At 38.8% G+C, this 22,217-nt stretch overlaps 1 protein-coding gene across 3 annotated transcripts in view; it reads left to right on the top strand.

Moving 5' to 3' along the window:
• Positions 1 to 22,217, top strand: part of TBC1D5 (TBC1 domain family member 5) — a 196,894-nt gene that overhangs the window by 158,244 nt on the left and 16,433 nt on the right. For all 3 annotated transcript variants that reach the window (XM_075704984.1, XM_075704982.1, XM_075704985.1), the window contains one exon: positions 14,118 to 14,217. In XM_075704984.1, coding sequence (XP_075561099.1) covers positions 14,118 to 14,217 — 100 coding nt within the window. The remainder of the gene's footprint in view (positions 1 to 14,117; positions 14,218 to 22,217) is intronic.

Genomic DNA, 22,217 nt, shown 5'->3' with positions numbered 1-22,217 from the left:
GCTCCTTATCTTTTTGGGAGTGATTCATTTCAGGGAAAAGAAACTGTACTGTGATAAAAACAGGAAGTTAATTGCTTAGGAAAAAAGATGAATAAAAACCCAAGTGGCTCTGCGGTGCTTTTTCTGTCATATTATGAACAATAAACATGTATACAGAACAGATCTGTGGGGCCATTTGGAAGATTTTAAAAACGTCAGTGTAAACTGTTGTCTTCCTCCAGTACAAGAGATTCAGATACGTGCAGCTGAATTATACTCGCCAGTAACTTAACTTCTGCACAGAAGCAAATTAGAATGATGTAATTTGAAAGAAGGCAGTAAGACCTTCTAAAATTATTCGGCAACCCTTTAAAACTGTCAGGGAGAATTTTAAAAAATACCAAAATCATGAATGAATGAGACTATCAGCAATGTTTACAAAAAGATCAAAGTGATTTAGCCAAGAAGTGCGATCCTTCACTCCACAGCAATCGTGTAACCAGCAGCAGGTACAGGACTTGCTCGGTGCATCCTCTTTCCATACATTAATCATGAAGTTAATGTTTTAGCATCCCAGTGGCAAAGGAAAATACATCTGAGGATCTATGTTGGTGGTTTGAGCTGCCCTTTTTTCCTTCTCAGTGGAAATCTCAGCCCTTCATCCTGCTCTTTTAAGATAACACCACAAAATTACTGTCCATTTCTGTGAAGAGCTGAGACCTGTACTGAACTCTCAACAAAAACATGGACATGGATGAGAAACATCTCCCTAAATCAGACTGTTGTTTTAGTTGGGGGTTTTTTTGAGCAGAAAGGGTTTCTGTGTTTGGGAAAATTTTTTCCCACCAAAATAAATTGTAGGTATGTGTTTAATAGCTTGATTCTTGTTTTTGTCTGTGTTTGGTTAAATCAAATCATTCCCTATAAAAACAACAAAACTGTGTTTCTGTTCTTTTAACAATGTAGTATAAATGGTGCATATTTACAGTCCCTGCATAATCACTATACTTAAGTTTTACCCTCCTTAAACTCTGAACAATGTAATCAAAGGTTATAAAAACCCCAAATAATAAGATCCTGCTCTGGTCTGCATCCTCAGTCATGTTAGGATTCGTATCAAAGGTCAAATACATCCAGCCTGAACAGAGAAGGGGTTAGTGAAACCTTTTTGCAACTGATGCTTAAAAAAAATTTAACCGAGTATAAGTTTACCAAAGGGTCTACTTTGAGAGTCCTTCAAAAAGGACTGTGTGTATGTTGAACTGTGTGTATATTAAAATGCTTATTCAGGCAGCAAAATTAAGAAGCATAATTACATAAGTACATCACACCTAATCAACCATTTCAATAACATTCAACCAAATACTTTAGTAATATAATATTGAAGCACGGAGCATGAACTTCATTCGTTGCAGAATATCTATATATTAATCATTCCATATCCATATCCATATGCACTCAAGAATACTTACCACATTGTTTTAGAGAGCTCTAAAATGATAAAATGGTGGGTTTTTTTCCTCTGCTCACATTTCTCTTACATTTGCCGTAGGGGGCTTATGCAGCCTGAAAGGGCAGCAATGTGTGTACCAGATAGGCAGAAAGCCCGTCAGATGTGATACGGAAACATAATGGAGGAAATGGGACTCTCACTCGCGTATGTGTTTATTTATAGCTATTTCCAAAATACGTACAGTCCTACCATCTAAATTAATATCTCAGTTTTATTATTTATGAAGAAATATTCCAGTATGATTAAGTCAACAATGTCGACAGCAGCACTGAGAGAAACCTTCTGTCAGCATTTCTGCTCAAAGGGATAATTTCTATTACCCTACAGCTCTTTCTGTTCTTATCTATTCCCTTACCGAGTGAAATACTACCAATTTTCTCAGTTGTTCATCCCATCCACAATCAGTTATGCAAAATGTTTTGCATTCCATAGAGCTTCCAGCTTTTCATGGGTTTTGTTTTTACACTGTCCCTCTGCTGTCCCGTAGGGCAGTGCCAGCAGGTGGACTTGTGCAGGCAGCAGGTAGATAAGTCCCGCTTGTCTTGTGTCTGCTTGAAAAGGAGGTTTCTTTCCATCCCTACTTTATTTGTCTCTAGGCAAGAGCGTTCTCCTTTATTCCTGTTTGACCTTCTCCGTCTTCCTGCTAAGGAGAGATTATCTAAGCATAGGAGTGGGGTATTTTTAAGAGGAAGATACGACCAGGTTAGATGAAAACAAGTCCTGCTCTTGCTCCAGTAGCACAGTTGCTGGTTTCTAGCTCTGCGACAGCGAGGCTGGTGCACCTGGAAGCTGTTCCAGTAATGGGTTTGACAGTGGGAGCTGCTTTGGAAAATGTCCAAGCCAGTGGTCCTTTGCCACTAACGTCTCCAGGCAAGGTGGGACATGGCAAACTAAACTGAGTCCAACAGCGCAACACTGGCAAATTGACTTTGAACTGTTTAAGATGGAAATTCAACAGCAGGACCTGGTGTTTAGAAGCTGTGAGCCAGAGTTTCAGCTATTTTCAGGATTTTAATTGAAATGAAATGGATCTGTCAGGGGGCTAGGGAGATCCTCTGAGGCTCCATCTTTCACTTTCTTCCAAATGTCACTATACATAAATATTTTTAGCTTTGTTTTAAGACACAATAAATTGAATAAATAGATAATTATACATCAACACAATGAAACAGGTATTTTGCCTCAAAGTCACTAAGATGCTTAATAGAGATTATAAATAAATAAATATTGATTATAAATAAGTATTTCTTACCTTGCTGTCCTCATAAAACTAGAGGGTAAGGAAGAGGAACAGAGAGTTATTCTAGTTTGGAAGAAGAAGAGAAATAGCTGACCACAAATTCTTATTTCTTGTATTTCAGAAAAGCTACAGATACATAATGCATTAAAATACACATGTATATATTTCAGCCATCTTCAAATTCAACAAAGAGTAAGAAAACCATTTTTTTTTCTTGCATTTAAAAAGTGTGGGTCTCCTTGAACGATGCTAACACTAGAGTGTTAGAAATTAAAGAGAAGAGAGAGTTCCTGGGTCATTGGCTATTCTGAATCAGAGTTGCAACCCTTTCAGTTTTGTTAGGCTTTGTGCGCTGTTTTGTGGCAGGTTTTTTAAGTACAGAAAGGCTGACATTTTTATTTATTCATTTAATACTTTACCAATAACCTGTTGGCTTTGTTTACATGTGCATAGCTTGGGAAAGCATTGTGCAGTGCCATCCCTTTCTGTGCTGTTACTGAAAGCACTCAGAGGAAGTCAGGATTGTACTAATGCCCAAAAATATGTGCCTTTGCAGGTGAATGCCTTCTAGCATTTTAATTTATTGGCAAATTTGCCTTGGTCTCATCCTAGTTGAACATTTTACCTGTATTATAAAATTCCTTTCTTGTTTTTGATACTTGTTTTCATTCAGAGCTCCCCGAACCAAATAATTTTTTTTTTTTTTTTTTTCCAGTTTTGGTGCATAACCTGATTTAGCTTGGCTCCTAGGAGTCACAATGCATACTTTGTTGACATTTCTTTCATCCTTCATTTTATTTTGTTATTTTTCTCGGTCCCATGTCTGAACACACAGACGTGCGTTCACTAAAGATTACGCAGTGGCAGTTCTGTTTCAGGTTTTAAAATAGGTAATTATTCTTCTGAATTTACTTCTTGAGCAGAAGAGGATGCATTGTGCCCTGAAATGTTTTGACAGCACTGCATTTTGAACCTGGACTTCTAAGATTACTTTCTACCTCATTCATTTGTGGTTACTCTGATATCCCCTAGTGTATTTTGAGACGTACAGAGCTAGCAGAGAGCAAAATTTCTGTGTTGGAAAGCAACAGGTCAAAGTAATTATAAGGCAGAGGAGAAAAGAGAGAAAAAGTATGCTTCCGTAGGTTTTGTATTTCCCTTATCCTTCTTTAAGGTGGATAATTACACCACCATTTCCTTTAGTAATCTGACAGAGAACCTGTTTGTGCTTTAAGGGTTCTGATCTACAAAAGCACTGAAATAAGTATGTAACTATCAGCAAGTATAAAGTTCTTTTTGCTACTCTGAGCAACTATGCCTACTAGCACTACACAGTGAAATTAAGAGAGAGTTTAAATAAAAGAAAAAAAAAAAAGGAAAGAAAGATCTTCCTACTTAAGCTACCTCATACCATCCTGCGATTTTAGAAGCAGACTGAGTTAAAATGGTGTCAAACAAAAACATGAGCACGCGTTAAAATGGTGTAAAATAAAAACGTGACTCAAGTTCACTGTGCATGCAGTCCAAAGGAACAAAATATATGTTTATAGGATTTATCTGAAAATACTGTGCTTAAAATACTTAACATTGATGAAAGTCTATTCAAATTAATAAAAAACCTGGCAGTTGTGAAGATGTGAAGAACACAAAACATGAGTAAGGTGTATTTGGAAATATATTAAGCATGGGGATACTTCTACTAGCATAAGGACACAGGAACATTGGCAGGTAATTGTTCAGCACAGGAAATCAGTACATAACCTCTGCTTCTGCAGGAATTAATACCTGAAGGCAGTATCTGAACTTCTTTGTGTCCTCCCAGGGTAATACCTGAAATAATTCCAGTTCGTGCAAACATTTCACGAGTAGCAAAATTCTCAATGTAGTAGTGACAATATATATTCCATCCCTGACTCTGATGTGCTTGGTGAACTTGCATCTAATCATTTCATAGCCCCTTCCACACAGAAGAAATGTTATCTAAACATCTGCAAAGCAAATGCCTTATGAAAACTCTCCTAAAAATTCCACCTTTCCATTGACAACAGTTTGGTTGCTAACATGCTGAAGCCACATCTATAAGACTGACTAATATAGCCATATTGTTTCCATGTCCTTCCCATATGTGTGTCTGCAGCCATCTGTTGTCTCTTGGCTTACACTGTTAAGTCCTTTAGAGAAGCGGGTTTTTTCTTTATGTTTGTACAGCACCCAGCAGAGCGAGGTCTTGGTCCTGATGAGGGCCCATGAGTGATACAATTAAATAATAGGTAAGTTAAATTAGTAAATTAAATAAATTAAAATCGTTTTAAATTCCACTGTAATTCATTGTTCAAAACCAGTGTTTTCTGCTTTAAATGTCAGCATATGCTGTAGACTATTCTGTGGCTGGCATAGATCATAAAAAAATTATGGGGGTGTCAATCAACATTCAGCTGTCAGGGGTTCAAGATTAAAAGGTTAAATCTTGTATTTAATTGTTAGATTAAAAAATGAAAACTAAATAACTTCTCATAAGACAGAAACAGTAACCACTGCTTTTGACTCCAGGGAAATTTGCATAAAATTAAATGAGAAAGCAATGTATGCCATGCATCTGAATCTTGTTTGACGTGTAAAATGCTACCAATATCCAAAAGCTATACTCTGTGTATATTTTATGAATAAGCACTTAAGTACTGGTAAGACCCTTAGCATGTCCCTGGCTTCAGGATTTCCTTGTATCAATCTCATTTTTCCCATTATTTGCCTCTAAATGTTTCAATACCTCATCAGAATTCTTTTCTAATTTGCCCTGCCAATTTGCCAAGACCTCAGGGGATGTTTCCTTAGTGTTCTTACTATGAATACTGAAAGAATTGAAAATGTGACTGGGCAAATTAATATAGGAAAAGTCCAAAGGCTATTAGGTAGAAAAAAACCCCCACCTCTAGTTCAGGAAATCCCTGATCTGCAAATCTGTGTAGCCTGGGAGAGTATTCTGGGCAGTACCATTACATGTTTATATCATGACATACTTTTTTCATTACACTTTACCCAACCCATCATTGACCAGCATCAGACAAGGGGCTGGTCCTCCACACACAGTTCTGTCATTTTTTCTGTTGTGGTTTTGTATTGGGTTCGCGTGGCCAGGTTTTGGTAGCAGGGGGGCTACAGGGGTGGCTTCTGTGAGAAGCTGCTAGAAGCTTTCCCTGTGTCCAATAGAGCCAATGCCAGCCGGCTCCAAGACGGACCTGCCGCTGGCCAAGGCTGAGCCCATCAACAACGGTGGTAGCACCTCTGGGATAACATATTTAAGAAGTGGGAAGAAAAAAGCTGTGCAACTGCAGCCGAAGAGAGGAGTGAGAATATGTGAGAGGGACGACTCTGCAGACACCAAGGTCAGTGAAGAAGGAGGGGCAGGAGGTGCTCCAGGAGCCAGAGCAGAGATTCCCCTGCAGCCCGTGGTGAAGACCATGGTGAGGCAGGCTGTGCCCCTGCAGCCCATGGAGGTCCACGGTGGAGCAGATATCCACCTGCAGCCTGTGCAGGACCCCATGATGGAGCAGGTGGATGTGCTTGAAGGAGGCTGTGACCCCGTGGGAAGCCCGCGCTGGAGCAGGCTCCTGGCAGGACCCTGTGGACCCGTGGAGAGAGGAGCCCAGGCTGGAGCAGGTTTGCTGGCAGGACTTGTGACCCTGTGGGGGACCCACGCTGGAGCAGTTCAGGAAGAACTGCAGCCCGTGGGAAGGACCCACGTTGGAGAAGTTGGTGGAGGACTGTCTCCTGTGGGAGGGACCCACACTGGAGCAGGGGAAGAGTGTGAGGAGTCCTCCCCTGAGGAGGAAGGAGCGGCAGAGACAACGTGTGATGAACTGACCACAACCCCCATTCCCCATCCCCCTGCACTGCTCAGAGGGAGGAGGTAGAGAATTCAGGAGTGATGTTGAGCCTGGGAAGAAGGGAGGGGTGGGGGGAAGGTGTTTTTAAGATTTGGTTTTATTTCTTATTACCCTACTCTGATTTGATTCGTAATAAACTAATTTCCCCAAGTCGAGTCTGTTTTGCCCATGACGGTAATTGTTGAGTGATCTCTTCCTGCCTCTATCTCGATCCACGAGCTTTTTGTTGTATATTCTCTCCCCTGTCCAGCTGAGGAGGGGAATGTTAGAGTGGCTTTTGTGGGCACCTGGCATCCAGCCAGGGTCAACCCACCATAGTTTTTAATGGCAGCATTATTGCTTAAACACCTTAAATACCTTTAAATGCTCTTCTCTTTGAAGGTAGTTTATTTTTGGCTACACTTAACACTTGGTGGTGCTGCCAAGTTAATTCACATTCAGAAGGATTCAGCTTTAAGATGAATAGAGTTTTGCCGTTCTGAGTGTTCATGAGTGACGTGCTTGGATGTATATTGTTGTAAGCATTTGACAACAGAGTTTACACTTCCTTGAGTTTCTACATGAGTAGAACAGAAAAAAAAATACAATTTTTCTTTCATTTCCTGAACAGTAAGGCTGAAAACTAAATGTTAGTATGAAAGAAAGATGTTACAGTCCTGATTTTGTGCATTCATATTCCCTGTTTTCCAGCCCTTTTACTTCTGCGTTAAGCTACACATCATGTATTTGGGAGAAAACTTGTTTAAACTGATAAAAACAAGTTTGAGAAAGAGTGGCTTCTTCCAAAACTATATTTCTTCAGACCTTGGCTTGTATAGGATGCTAAATTCCAGTGCCCTTACCTATGTCTGCAAACCGTATTGCAGCTTGTAAAGTGATGAGCTGTAAAACGATAGGATTACAATGCCAAACTGTAAAAATTTCTGTAATCTGTTCTTGAAGGTGCTGACCGCTTTCAGTTAGTCACAGCTGTTTTTCTGAAACAGTAAAATTTGATGAAAAACAGGGTATGGTAGAGGCATCGCTGATCTCATTATAAGCTCAGGAGGGAAGGAAGGACATAAAAAATTTATTTCCATAGCTGTCTTTGTAAAGGTGAGAAGATAGATGAAAGGAAAAGTAATAAAAAGGGAAGACCAAGCTTTGGACAAATGGAGAGCAGCAGAGCTGTATAGATTGGGGAAAAAAATAGCAAAGAAATGGCAAATAATTAATCATAAAGGAATTAGTTTTCATGGCAAAAGAAAAAAGGAAGTGTAACAATGTAAGCAAAGTTCTGGATATGGATAAGAAGAAAGAAGAATATGAGAAACATAAACGTAAGTCAGGTTTTTTGCAGATTCAGTCTTGCCACAAGAAGAAAAATAGTTGGAGATGTGTATGTGGAGGCACTCAAATAGAGTCTTGCTTTGACTGGAGGCATAAATACTACCCTGCTTTATATTGTTAGTGAAATGTAAATCAATGTGGCATCACAAATAATCTACCTCCTTTTCATTCTTGTTTTCAATTCAAGATGTTACTGATTATCTGTAAGGCTCTACATCATCTGGAATGTTGAAGGTGTGGAAAAGTTTTTTGAGGACCCTGGGACTACATTTTCAGAAAGTATTATTAAGTTGTTTTTCTGCAAGATTGCGTCATTAAATCTGCACATCTTGGTCTCCCATGTCTGGTGGAGTGATTCCTTTGTTTGATTTGCTGCTTGATTTGGTTTTCTTCCTCATAATGCAGTTCCCAATATTAGAAAATGCTGACTTTATATGCTTTATAGGGCATGTTGTTTGGTAAGTTGACATTGATTTTTTGTTTTCATTAGTTATTTCAATTATTTTTCTTTTGTGGTCAACTGGTTAACCTTTGAGAGCTGTGGCTGAATGAGTTTGAATAAATGTTCACGTGTTTCTGGTACTGTGAGTATCAGATCAGCTGAAAGGTCAGTTTCTCAAGGAAGCATAGACCATAATGTTTTTCTGTTGACTTACATTTGGCCTGTTCAAAGTATTTATAAGTCTCTGTTCATGCATAAGAGAGAGCAAATCAGCACTGCTATTTGTACACAAAATAAAAATGTTATACAGGGTACTCACTTTCTCAGCACAGTGAAACACAGAAGTTGGCACTTAGAGAAAAGAAAAGCACAGTGAATACTGTCTGGACAAGAATCGAGAGCATCTGCACAATGCTGGCTATAAATCAGTTGTTTCATCTATTACTGCTAAAGAATTTGACTTCAGAATACTGAAAAAATTTGTCCTTTTTTCTGAGGGGCTTTGTGTTGCTGCTTACCTTTACAAAACATTAAAACATTCATAATTTGCAGAACAATTTTAGAAGGATACTGTGAAAAGGTTAGGCTTAGAAATGTTGATTAGAAGAGACCTCTGCTAAAGGTGCTATTGGGAGCAGGACAATCACTAACATCGGATCAGGTCAGTGACTTTGAATGGAAACTCTGCCACTTCTACGAGTAACCTCTTCCAGCGCTGCACTGCTCTTCAAATGAACAATATTTTCCTAATGACCAATTTGAACCTTCCAAGGGGCAATTTTTGGCTATGGTCCCTTCTATATCATCTGCCACTGAAGGGAAGAGTTTGATTACATCATCTTTGTAGCTCCACATAGTTGCAGGCTCCCAGCAGATACTCCTTAGGCTCCTCTTCACCAAAATAAAAAAGCCTAGCTCCCTCAGCCCATCCTCTGGACCTGTAACTATCATAGTAGCCCTGCACTGGACCCTCTCCAGTTTCTCAACATCCTTCTTGAACTGGAGGCCCAAAACATTATTCAAGGTGAGGGCTCACAAGCACTGAGTAGAGGCGGGTAATACTTTCCTGGATCTGCTGACGAGTTTCCTCCTAATGTAGCCAAGTGCACTGTTTACATTATTCACGATAGGATAACTTTATTAGTTTATAAACAACTCAGCAGCCACTGTAGCCTCCAGATCCTTTTCAGCAGGCCTGAAACATAGCAAGTTCCTTCCCTGTCTGCACGGGTGCATTCGTTTTTTTCTCTTCAGGTGCAGAATTTTGCACTTACTGAAGTTTCTAAAACAGAAACCTCAAAACAGTTTCTTTTGCCTGGGCTTCCGGTTTCTCATGGTGTTTCTGAATTGAAGTTCTACCAGTCAGCATGGCAGCCACACCTCCTGATCTTGCATCATCTGAAAATCTACTGAGCGTACATTCTGTCTTCTCATATGGGCTGTTGGTGAAGATACTGAACAGTATCTTCATAGCAGGCCATTGGTTACTGTGCTCACTTCCAACCACCAACTGGACATCAAGCCATTGACTCTAGTCTTTGAGCTTGGGGTCTGACCAATTTTCAGCCCACCTACAATTCTTTCGTTCAGTCCATACTTTCTCATATTATAAATTATGATACTTTTGGAAATAAATGTCAAAAGCCTAGCTAAAGTAAAAATATATTGCATTCACCTCCTCTCCCTTCATCTGCATGGCCAGTCATTTCATCTTAGTGGGCAACCAGATTGGTCAAGCATGATTTGCTCTTGGTAGATCCTTGTTGACTTTTCTTGATTATTGTCTTGTCCTTTACATGTTGGTAATTGATTCCAAGAGGACATGCTCCACAATTTTTACAAGACTAAGGTGAGGCCAACTATTCTATAGTTTCTTAGACCCTCCTTCTCACTTTTCTTTAATACCGATGTAAAATTAACTTTTCTCCAGTCTTCAAAGATGTCCTGTAATAGCAGTAATTTTTCATGGATGATAGCTAGTGGTGTTGCAATCACATCATCAGCTCTTTCAGCACCTATGGGTGTATCCCATGTGACCCCATGTATTTGAATACATACTGCTTCTTCAGGTATTCATCAACCTGTTGCCCCCCAACTCTTAGCCGTCCCTGTCCTTCCCAAACTGTACATGCAGAGGTCTGGAAGCTGACTTTGCTTAAAAAGCAGGGTCAGAAGTGGTATTGAGTGCTGCAGTTTTTTCTGTATCATCTATCATTATCTTAGCTCCCTTAATAAGCAAAAGACCTACATTTTCTTTAAAGCTCCTTTTGCTGCTTTCATACTGGTAAAATTCCTTCTTGTTACCCTTTGATGTCCCCCATTAATTTTAGCTCCAGCTGGGTTTTGTCCTTCCTAGTTTTGTTCCTGTGCCCAAACAATGATTGTGTGCTTGTCCTTTGTTTCCTGTCATTGTTTCCATGTATGTGCTCTCCATTTCCACCATTTCCATCTCCATATGTGCTTTCCAAATTTTAGTTAATTAAGAAGCTCCTTACTCAGCCAAGTGGACCTTCTACATACCTTCACCATATGTGCTGCTTCCTCACGTATTTCTGGGTTAGGTCCCTGTTCTGTGGCAGAGTCCTTCCCATTAGATTAGCAAGTCTGTTCACAAAGATGTTCTTCCCTTTCTTTGCCAGGTAGACCTATTCTCTAAGTTGTCTTTCCTCATCAAATTGAGTGCCACGAGCAAAATAGTTGAAGCCCAGCTAGTGCCACCGAATTTGTAGCCATATGTGGTCTACTGGATACATCTGCTGCTATCCAGGCTTTTTCCTTTTGCCATAGGATTAAAGAAAGAGAAACACCACCAGGATTCCTGTCGCTTTCACCCTTGCTTGGGAGACCTACAGTCACTTTTGAACTGAAATGGTTTCACATCACCATGACATTGGTGTATGCATGAATAAGCAGAAAAAAGGTCAAAACTTTAGGTGACCCCAAACAGTCTTTTGGCAATACCACAAACTGAGGCAAGCAAGAAACCTCCCTAGTTGATGAGTCTGGCTGGAAGAGTCACCAACCACTCACTGTCACTCATCACTTTGTCTTGGTAGCACTCTGATACGGTGTCCAACCTGGATTCTTCCTCTGAGGGAGTTTGTTCTTCCCCTCTGCTGCCTGGGCCCTGCACCACTGGGCAGCCCATCTGCTGCCAGAAGTCACAACCTTCCAGTTTCCACCCTCGTAGGAGTGTGTGTCTTCTTTCAACTGCATCTTGCCTCAGTTGTACCTTCCCTGTCTGCGGCATAAGCTTTTACACCTTGAAAGATCCTGTCACTCACCTGTTTGTCACCCCAATGCAATAAAATACACTTGCCTCTTCTTGCAGCTCCTCACCTGCTGCTGCGGCAACTACAACAGAGCAAACCTCCCTCCAGGGATGTGACCCTCAGGGGTCCATCTGCACAGAGGTTGCCACAACACTGCTGGTGACAGCAGGGGCAGGTGTTATGTCTTGTAGCAAGTCATCACCATCTGGGTGTTGTCTTCTTAGGCAAACAGCACATCTGGGTCTCTTGTGTGTCAAGTGTCAACTTAACTGTCTTGGTGCCCTTCCTGAGGGTGCCAGATAAGGTCAGGAACTCCTAGAGCATTCACTCAGCCTTGTGCAAGATTTCCCACTTGGCAGGAAACCTCTTGCACTGTATGTGAGTTCCCAGCCACGGTGCTCTCCTTTGTGAGTGCTGGGTCTGCTGAACCTCTCTGCTCCCCATGCTGGATCCTAACAAGCTAAAAGAATGGTGGATGTAGTTTACTTAGCACTGGTCTCACTTGCCAGATGAAGAAGTACTGTTGTATGGTTGAAAAGGTTAGTTTCAGAATCTGCTCAAGTAGATAGAGCTGTCCAGAAGCATTTTAAGATCAATTTACTGCAGTTCTCATCCATGAATAAGAAAAAATAGCCTGGGAAACATGGAAATATTTATTTTTGGACTGGATGATCTTAAAGGTCTTTTCCAACCTAAACGATTCTAAATTTTCTTACTTGTAGGAGATAAATCTGTTTTCAATTACTGGCTAATGATTTTAGAATTTGATTATGTTATTTTATAGTAAAATATTCACATATTTTTGCCTTTCCCTGTCTTACAGCTGCATTTGCGGTGCAATGGTGATTTAAAATTTATGGTGGATTATTTCTTGCAATCGCTAGCTGTATGTACTAGGAAAAGGTCTTCTGCAAGGACATTGCTTGTATAGAAATATCAACGCAGATACCATTGTATGGGCTGTGACAGAACTGCAGGCTTTGAATGAGGTTACTCTTTCAGCAACTATAAGTTGGCAATATAAAATCAATCCCTTTAAGGCTTAAGTGGTCAATGTATAAGGTTAAGTAAAGTAAGGTGAGATTATATTAATATAAGGAAATAGCAAAGAAAAAATGTTTCATGTCTGTAGGTTGTAAGTGTGAAGAAAAAGCGTGTAGGGAAAAAGTGATATTGCTAGATCTTGCAAAATGCTACTGTTAAATTTCTTTTTATCTGTCAATTGCTTTTGGATATATGGTATATTGGTGCAAAATTTCCTTCTCTTGGGTCTGACAGTTTCTGATGGGAGATTAAGATCACTTGTACCTTTAAATCACGATTGATTCGTTCTCTTTATTCTTGCTGATCAGTTTTGGATTTTTTTCATTTGAAATGTAATTCACACTCTAATGTTCAGCAGTCTCCATCAAACAAGAGTATGATAGAACCGCAAAACTCTTAAGAAAAACAGGAGGCTAAAAAGTTACTTTGCCTTTATTTGAATGCCTTGAATTCAATTGCATAGTTAAAAAACCAAAAAACTGCTTAATACTGTTTGTGACTAAGCTTTGAAGGAATTTTTCCAAAGGAGTAGTGAAGTTTCTCTGCAATATGGCTTTCAAAGTCAAGACCGGATACATTTGTAAACAGGCAAAGTAGTTCAAAGAGAAATTCTTAGCTGAGGTAGTTCCCACTGCTTAGACAGGGCATGTGGCTAGATAATAATGCTTCTCCTAGTCCTTAAAATCAAGAATCTTTTTTTCAATTATTTTTTTACATTACACTTGATACATTTTTATTAAACATAACTTGATAATTTAAAGTAAGTGCTTTATAGTATGTGAGTTGAAAATAACTTTCACCTAAATATTATGTAAGACATTGTGTGGAATTGCAGTTGGCTGAGCATAGAAATACAGGTTTTTTTATACAGATAGAGCACGATCAAAATATATGGCAGTAATGCATCCTTGAGGTATGGTATTAGGTCTCATTAAATACATGCCTTGAAAAAAACCAAAATTTTTTTCTGAGCTTTCAAAGGAATTGCTGTGGAAATTACTCTGCCAGAAATGAGGATTTTTCTCATTTGCTCAGTTTTTTCAGCCATTGCTGTGGTACTTTGTTTACACAAGCAAAACCAGGTAGCTAATCTGTAAAAAAAAAATGAATTGTTAACCTTTCTTGGATCAATGTAGACAGATTTTTATTTGACTCTTTAGAGGGAAAGAGAGTAGTATTAATAAACACTGAAACATTAAAACCAAACCCTATTTCCATTAAATGACAAAAGAATTTAAAATTCTTTTAATAAATACAGTTGGAAGGTGATTCTCTTTATTTCCAAAAGTTTCTCAAGAGCAAAGGCATAGGAAAAATTAGGAGGTGGCTAAGCATGTCAAGGGTTAGCTTAGCACTTTTACCGTGTGTTGTAGAAAGTTGGGTTTTTTTAATGCTAATAATCTCATAATTGTAGGAGGAGGAATTGGAAGCCCAGATTTCATTCCTACAAGGACAACTAAACAACTTGGAAGCCATGTGCAAATATTGTGCAAAGATGATGAATACACATCTTGGTAAGTGCAGTACCCTGTATTAACCTGTAAATCTTTGCAAAGGCTCTTTTCATGTTTGTATTAGAACTAAAATAATATTTATGTAATACAGTGCATATTATTTTATAAGCCATGAAGAAGATTGAATTGGTGTACCCAGTTGTTCTATCAGATGCTGCTAACCACTGTATCTTTATACTGTCATACTATTAAACTTGGGAGTATGATAGCCACTGATGTTGCTAAAAAAAAAAGTAGAGGCATTTTGGCACAGATGCCGTTTGTCTGTTCCTAAGATTTCTTGTATTGTAAGGGACATGCTGAAGTTCACAGCATGTGAGCTTATGCTTTTTATGCCCATTTGCAGTTCAACAGTCTCAGAATGATACTTGATGTGTGCATTGATAGTTGTATAAAATTCATGTGCTTTCATTAAATGTAGCATCTTCACAAACTATGCTGATCACCTCCAGTATGTAAAAAAGTGTTACTGTAGGCTGGCTAGTTTGTAATATTTTGCTCAGACCAGGAGAAATATAGTAAGATAGAAGTCAGTACCTTGGGAACAGAATCAGCAAAGCCTCCAATCTAAAATTCAACTTATATATTGCCAAGACAAATCAGAGAAAGTAAACAAAGAGCTTCAATCAATTCAGCTGTTAATATGCCTAGATATGCTTTGAAAAAAGCAGCAATTTTAAACTCTTTTGAACTGAACTCCAAAAGTTAGTATATTTAGTTATGTGAAAAAGCACTGTTGTGAAGAAATCGGGGCACAACTGCAATAATTTTAAGGTTTATTTATAGCGTGCAACATCTAAGCAAAATAAAGTTTAATATTTCAGTGGGTAGAACTAAGTGTATGATACCTAAGTTTGCAAATCAAAAAGATCAGATGTGAAAGACATATTATACTTGTATTTTCAAATTTTTTTAGTGTTTTAGTAGCCACTGTTATGAGTCTAGGAAAATCTATAAATACTGTGTTATTTGAAAGTTTGGAATCACAGACTTCAAAAGCCAAGTGTAAACCTCTAACCCCAACAGCTTTAGTCTGATGTATTGTATTGCTTCTGTGAGGGTACATGAGCAATGATGACACTAGAAGCAAGTGCAAGGGATGAATTATTAGCTACTGAAATGATGGCGGAAAGATTACTGTGTCAAGAAGAAAAGCTAAAGTTTCTTTCCCTTCGGAAAGAAGGCTAGGAGTGTTTAGCAGGGATTCTACAATATCATTTCAAGTTCAAGCATTTCCCCAGCAGCTGCTCTAGAGTAGAGATTAGAATAAAACCAAAAACACTTGAAGTAGTCTGGTTTTCGGCACTGGATCCATGGAGAGCATGGAGACCTTATCTCTCTCTGTAACTGCTTGAAAGGAGGTTGTAGTGAGGTGGGTGTTGGTCTCTTCTCCCAAGTAGTTAGCAAAAGGACGAGAGAAAGTGGCCTCAAGCTGCATCAGGGGAGGTTTAGATTGGATATTAGGAAAAATTTCTTCATGGAAAGGGTAATTAAGCATTGGAACGGGCTGCCCAGAGAGGTGGTGGAGTCACCATCCCTGGAAGTGTTCAAAAAACAGGTAGACGTGGCACTTTGGGACATGGTCTAGTAGGCATGGTGCTGTTGGGTTGATGGTTGGACTGATGATCTTAGAGGTCCTTTCCAGCCTTAATGATTCCTAGTTTTTACTTTCATTAAAAAATAATCCAGCCACCAAGCCAGGAAACATGAAATTATTACTCTACCCTTAATTGGTTTAATGGTGGACTTGGTAGTGTTAGGTTAATGGTTAGACTTGATGATCTTAAAGGTCTTTTCCAACCTAAATGATTCTATGATTCTATGAAATGAGAGCAAAAGATTTGTGATAACATTCAGGTGTTAAACTCTTACTCCCAAATATATTAGAAACAAAAACATTCGGAGCCAGTAGTCTCCTGAGAGCATGGGAGAGCTGTTTGTTACCCTCACAGGACAAGGAAAGCCACCCCCTATACAGCTTTCGCTGCAGGGGTTCACTGGGTGCATCCCTGTACTACTTCACAACATTCCCGCACATCTTGTCAACATCATGGGGTATTAACTTTGTAAATTTGGGTCACACTAATGCATTTAAATCCTATAGAGATTAACAGTTATGCACGATAAACAGAGCACAAGAGAGACTGAGATACCACCAACCTTCACAGCTTTTGCACTTGTAGCAAACTGATGAGGTTAGGTATCCCCAAATCAGCCAGCGGATGATCCACGGGAAGGCAGGAAAAAACCCACCAGGATTTTTGCTGGTCTGACCTGTGCAAAATTCCTTCTGACCTGAAATCTGTCCACCACATTCCTCCCAATGATCTGTGCAGCACATGCCAGCAGGCTATCCAAGAGAATGGATTCTCTATAGCATCACAGAACATCCCCTGAGGATTATCTCCAGTGTCCATCCACTGCTCAGGGCTTCAGAGAAGGGAGGCAAAATAAAACTCAGACCGTATCTGGTCATTTCTGGGTTAAGGGCAAAGTTAGCAGGGGCTGCTACTGCACCTGGTCTGATTGTCCCCCAGGTATTTCTTACCCATGAAAATTGCTTCATTTCAGAGACCGCAGAGCAGATAACGATGAGTTATATCACTCCTCTTGTAATCTGTCGGGATTTATTTTCTTTTTTTTTTTTTTTTTTACATTTATTTTCAAGGATATTACTTCTTCCTGTGAGGTTGAATTTTTCTGACTTCATCACCCAGATTTTGGCCCGTGTAGCATTCTTGATAGCAAGGTTGAAAATCCTCATTTAACTTACCTTTACGCAGTGATTAAGTAATCTCTCAACACTGTCTTTGCTACATAGGACACTAAGACCTGGAGATTCATTTTATGAGAGTTGCTTTTTAGATCTGATCATTTTTGTGGTCTTCCTTTCAATTCTTCTGGGTTTTAATACACCTTTTGAAATGAGTTAATCAGATCAGGATATGTTGTACCAGCAATGGGCTCAGCAAAGTGGTTACTTAGGAAAAGGAAGGTCATCTCTCTACTCTTGTGTGGCATTCCTCTTTTTAAACATTTTTAATGCAGAATCACATTAGTGCTCTTTGATACAGTGAAAGGTTGAGGTGATAATCCATTATGACCTTTAAAATTTGGTGAATCACAGCTTTCTAAACAGAGGGTTTTATCCTGTAGGAATAATCAGGAAATGTTTATTTCCGTATGTGTTCTTTCCATTTGATTGTATTAAAATTCACTTCTTGTCATTTGGCTTTTTAGCTGAATAATTCACATAACTCTGCAATGTACTCTGTTTTCTTCTACCACTCTAACTGCAGAATTAGTCATCATACATTTAATAGTTGTCTAAATTATTGATAAAAATGTATAGATATGTAAAATTTGAGGAGCTTTCCAGGATTAATTCCTTTAACAAAGAGTTAGACAACGTATTTAAGCGTTATCAATAAGTCTGTATTTTAGTCTAAGACCTACCTTTTAAATTTGATAAAGTTTTAAGGTTCTTATTTTTAAAAAATTCACATTTTTTTAGATTGACATTTTAAACAGGTTTTTTTAGACTTTATTACTCAACCAATATTCTTTTCCCTGTATTGACTGCATTATATTTGCAGGTCACTTTTTAACAAAACAATAATAATTCAAGTTTATCAAAATGCATATCCAGTGACCATTCACCACAGAATTATTTAGTTGGTACTATAAATCAGAATGTCTAACAATTATAAATGTTCTTTTTGTGGTTTCCAGTGAAACAGTTCAGAATTTTTTGGCCATCTTTTCTCAGGTTCTTTCCCTTACAAGGGGGATCCTGATGACGGTCGGGGCAGTTACTTCATGACAGAGATGTCACGTGTTGCAGCTCAGAAATGATTAAAAAAAACATGAAGTCATTTATTCTGTTTTGAATCCTTAGTAATCTATAATCTCTATTTATATCAAATCCAATTATACCAAGTATAATTTTATATGATGTCTTTTTAGAAAATAATTTTGTTTAGTTAAAATCTCAGGCAGGATTCTCTTCTTTGCCATATCATGATATTACATTTCTTTACCAAGAGCATTGTATTTCTATAGGTTTCAGCAGATAATCTGCTAATACTGCATTTTCTTTGCGTAGAGCATGAGGAAAGACCAGAGGGATAGAACAGCAGATTTTATTTCGTTCATATATTCAAAGATGCTTTTGTTAAATGTTTATGTCCTTCCGTAAATAAACCACACAGTGTACCACACAGCAATGACATAATTAACTGCTTGTAATATCAAGGGATGTTACCATGGGAATGAATGATGGTTCTGAAATATTACTACTTAGCGCTGTGTGTAGAAATTAGAAATAGGTTTTTGATTATGAAAACGGAGGAAAGTCATTCTGTGATCTTTGTCTCCTTCTTAGGGCTGTGCATTAGAAAGAGCTTTACTTTTCTTCCCCCTCTCCCTTAACCACTGAAGAACTGCTAAGGTAGAATGCCTTTTAATGCCTCCAAGGACAAATGTTGAAATTTTTATATGTAAAAAGACCAGGCAGGAAAGCAGATTTTACTTCTGTTCCCACCCTTTTTCACAAGCTTGTCATAGCTTTCAAAAAAAAAAAAAAAATCCTGTCTTCAATTTTTCCATTAATGAAATGAAGATACATCCAATCTTCTAAGGCTGTCCTGCGGCTTTGTTCACAATATAAATGCAGAATGTTACTCAGCTGATAGTGAAAAAGTGTAGTTGCCATAGCTATTACTGCTCCAGCATCATCACAGATACATTTTCTTGATGTTACTTTTTCACATACACTGGCCTTTTTCAGGAAATAGTATTGTCCCTGGTGCATTCAGCAATATGGTAATGTTCTTCAGCATTTTTCTTTCTGTGAGGTACTTTTCTGTTAGTGCACATAAATACCTCAAGGCTGAATGATTCAGAAAGCCATAATATACCAGTTAAGTATTACAATATTATAACCTGTCATAATGTTATTTACTTTTTGAAGAATTTTGATTATTTCCTCTTTTCTTTCACTATGTGGAAAGAAAAGTGTCAAGCTAGCAAGTGCATTCAGAGGAAGATTTTCCCTGGTAAATGTGACCTCTGCCTGATGTCTTAGAGCAGATCATGAATACTTTGTTTAAGAGACATGCACCCAGACATCACTCAGTGGGCCCCACGGTACCTGCTGCAAGGCTCCTCACTTGTCCTTCACATTTGACATGGAACTGAGTTTGAGGTGTTAGTTCAACAGGAAGTCAATCTGGAGGGTCTCAAAGAGCAAAGCTTCATTACATCCCAGGCTCAAGCCAACACAGTGCTGTTAAATGGCAGTTCGAGTGACACCAGTTAAGGACACTGCCATCTGACACCATCTGCTCTTTGAGTATCTTTAGGGTATGGAGCATGTCAGCACTGGCCCAGGATTAAAGCACAGCCTCTTAACAAAAAGTAACTCAAAACCCTGGAGAAGTATCAACCCTCCATAGGCAAGTACTAATACGAGAGATGGTGAGGGATGTTTATGAGCTTGCCAGTTTTGTTCCAGAGAGAAAAGTGCTGAATTCTAAAATGTTGTCTGTTTATAAGGGACAGGAACCAATCCATCTCTGTTCTCCGAGACAGAAGAACCTACCATTTGTTTCCAACAGAGACATAGTTTCAGTCCTCTAAGTATGTGAAAGTTTACCAAATAATTACACACATAGTACAGGAAGTCCTTTTCACAAGAGGCAATTTAAAGGAACATTGGTTCAGTATTAACTGGGATATGGGGATTTTTATATAGAAACTATTCTTTTTTGATGGGCAATTTATCAGGTTATGAAAGTAGAGAAACTAAGGTCATTCCACCCTTGCTTTTGCTTAAGGGCAGCACTATGTAAATGCAGAAGGTTGCTTCCTCAGCTAGCTGAGATTCAGAAGCAATTTAGGTGCTTTCTCATAGCATAGAGACTCAGCTAATAAGCCCTGCAGGCTCATACCAGTTCTGCAAAGAGTTAGCTCACAGGGTTCTGCACAACACCTTAGAAATATGTGCAAAGGTACCCAATTATACAGAAGAAACATAAGTCTGCCTGCTTTTATTAACTTTGTCTTCATACTCGTACTGCTAAACTTGAGCCAGCTGCTAGAGAGACATTCAGGTGGCCCTAAGCAATACGTTGCTCAATATCCAGGTTTTTAAGTCCCTTCTTGTCTTGGAGGAAATATCACAAAAACCTCTTGGCTCTGACCTGCATCTGGTAAGTTTATGCTGAAGCATGCTGGCTCCACTAAGCCAAAGCAAATAAACCCTTCTCTGAGCTACCCGTACAGGGCTGGTTGGGTTGTCCTTACAGTGCATTTTCTAATGTGACTTCTGCTATCTGTAATATGTTGCTATGTCCTTCACCAGTATTCCAGTACATCTCTGCCCCTACAGTGTGGATTATGGAAGGGGTGTGGAAAGATGACTGAAACGACACGCCAGCTCTCAGCTTTCATAAGTAGCCTGTAGATAACTGTACACGTTTACAAATTGCCCAGAAGTTATGGCTTCACAGTTACAAAAAAATGAAAGCTAGTCTTCTGAGAGCTCTTTGGATGGGATGACAGGACACGTTCCTGCCACAGCCATCAGGCAGTTGTGAGATTCATTTACACTGCCTGGCATCTCCCAGACAAATATTATTTGGAAGACTCACTAAGCACAGTTCAAAGTCACCTTTTCGCTGTGATTATTGCAAACACCGTGAGCAAGGAAGGAAAAATATAAAAGTACAGGAATAAAAACTTCCAGGATATAGTTGCTAGTATATTTAGTTATTGTGTGAAATAAACAGCACCTTTAAAGGCTTAATTAGACTGACTTCATCCATCCCTCCTTCAACAGCAAATGCAATTGTTACAAGGATGCATTTCATTATAAAGATCATTTGCAGTGAGCTAGGGAGAGGAGAAAGTTGACTTAGTGGCTCATTATTTAGAGGCTGATATATTGCCCAATATAGATCTGGATGCAGTGCTTGTAAAATGTATGCAAGATAGTACTGAATTCTTGTTTTATGTATCATGTGATGAGATGAAAGGTTATGACATTTTTGTAAGGATAAAATGAAATGGAAATTATTCTGCTGCCCTGGGTTGAAATTAAATACTTTATCATTTGTTGAGGTAGTAAGTGCATTAAATGAGTTCTCTTATGCTTGGGACATAAATAAAATACTCCATAGTTTATAAACCCAGTGTGATTAGAAATGCTCTAAGTAAAAAAGGCCACATCAAACACAGCCCCATGAGTCTAAGGGGATTGCCCCTTTGGTTAAGAATAACGATGTAAGTTAACCTATAAAAACAGCTTATAAATAAAGAACATTAACAAATTTATTAAACTGAATACAGGAATGGTTACTGGGAAACAAATATTTGTTGTATAGCGTAACTTTCAGACTCTCGCTTCTGGTCATGCTATATATATATATACGTAGGAAGAATAAAAGCGTAATTCTTCATGCCCCATGAATTTAAATCACCTTTTTGTCCCTTGAGGGTAACTCTTAAGGTCAAAAACACACAGTTCAGCTGACAGAGAGCTACTTTCTTTCTACAACAACTGTGCCAATCCTGAAAGGCCAGCTGTGGTAGGCACCTACAAACCCTTTCATCCTGGCAGTCAGGATGAAAAGGAGATGAAAATGATGAAGCTTATGCAACCCATCATTACCTAAATTAACACCTTTCTCTGCAAGTTTCAGCAAATTCCTGTCACAGTGTTTACTTCCATCGGCTTCTTGCTTCCTTCCATTAGTGTGGTGAACATCTCCCTGCTGCTGACAGCCACTGACAATCTATCCTTTCCTTCCCAGCATCTCTTAGGCAGTGATTTCTTTCTGATGTCAGCTTTAGGGGAATAAAACCTTGGCAGAAGCTAAATTCTGACATGACTTAATTGTTAATTTCCCCATTATTTCCATAAAGATCTTTGGTATTATTATAGCTGAACCTTACCATAGTTACTGTTTTGCTTATTATTATATTCTTCAAGATCCACC

Source organism: Pelecanus crispus, chromosome 2, assembly GCF_030463565.1.
Source record: "Pelecanus crispus isolate bPelCri1 chromosome 2, bPelCri1.pri, whole genome shotgun sequence".
NCBI lineage: Eukaryota > Metazoa > Chordata > Aves > Pelecaniformes > Pelecanidae > Pelecanus > Pelecanus crispus.
This window is presented reverse-complemented; position numbering and strand designations above follow the sequence as displayed.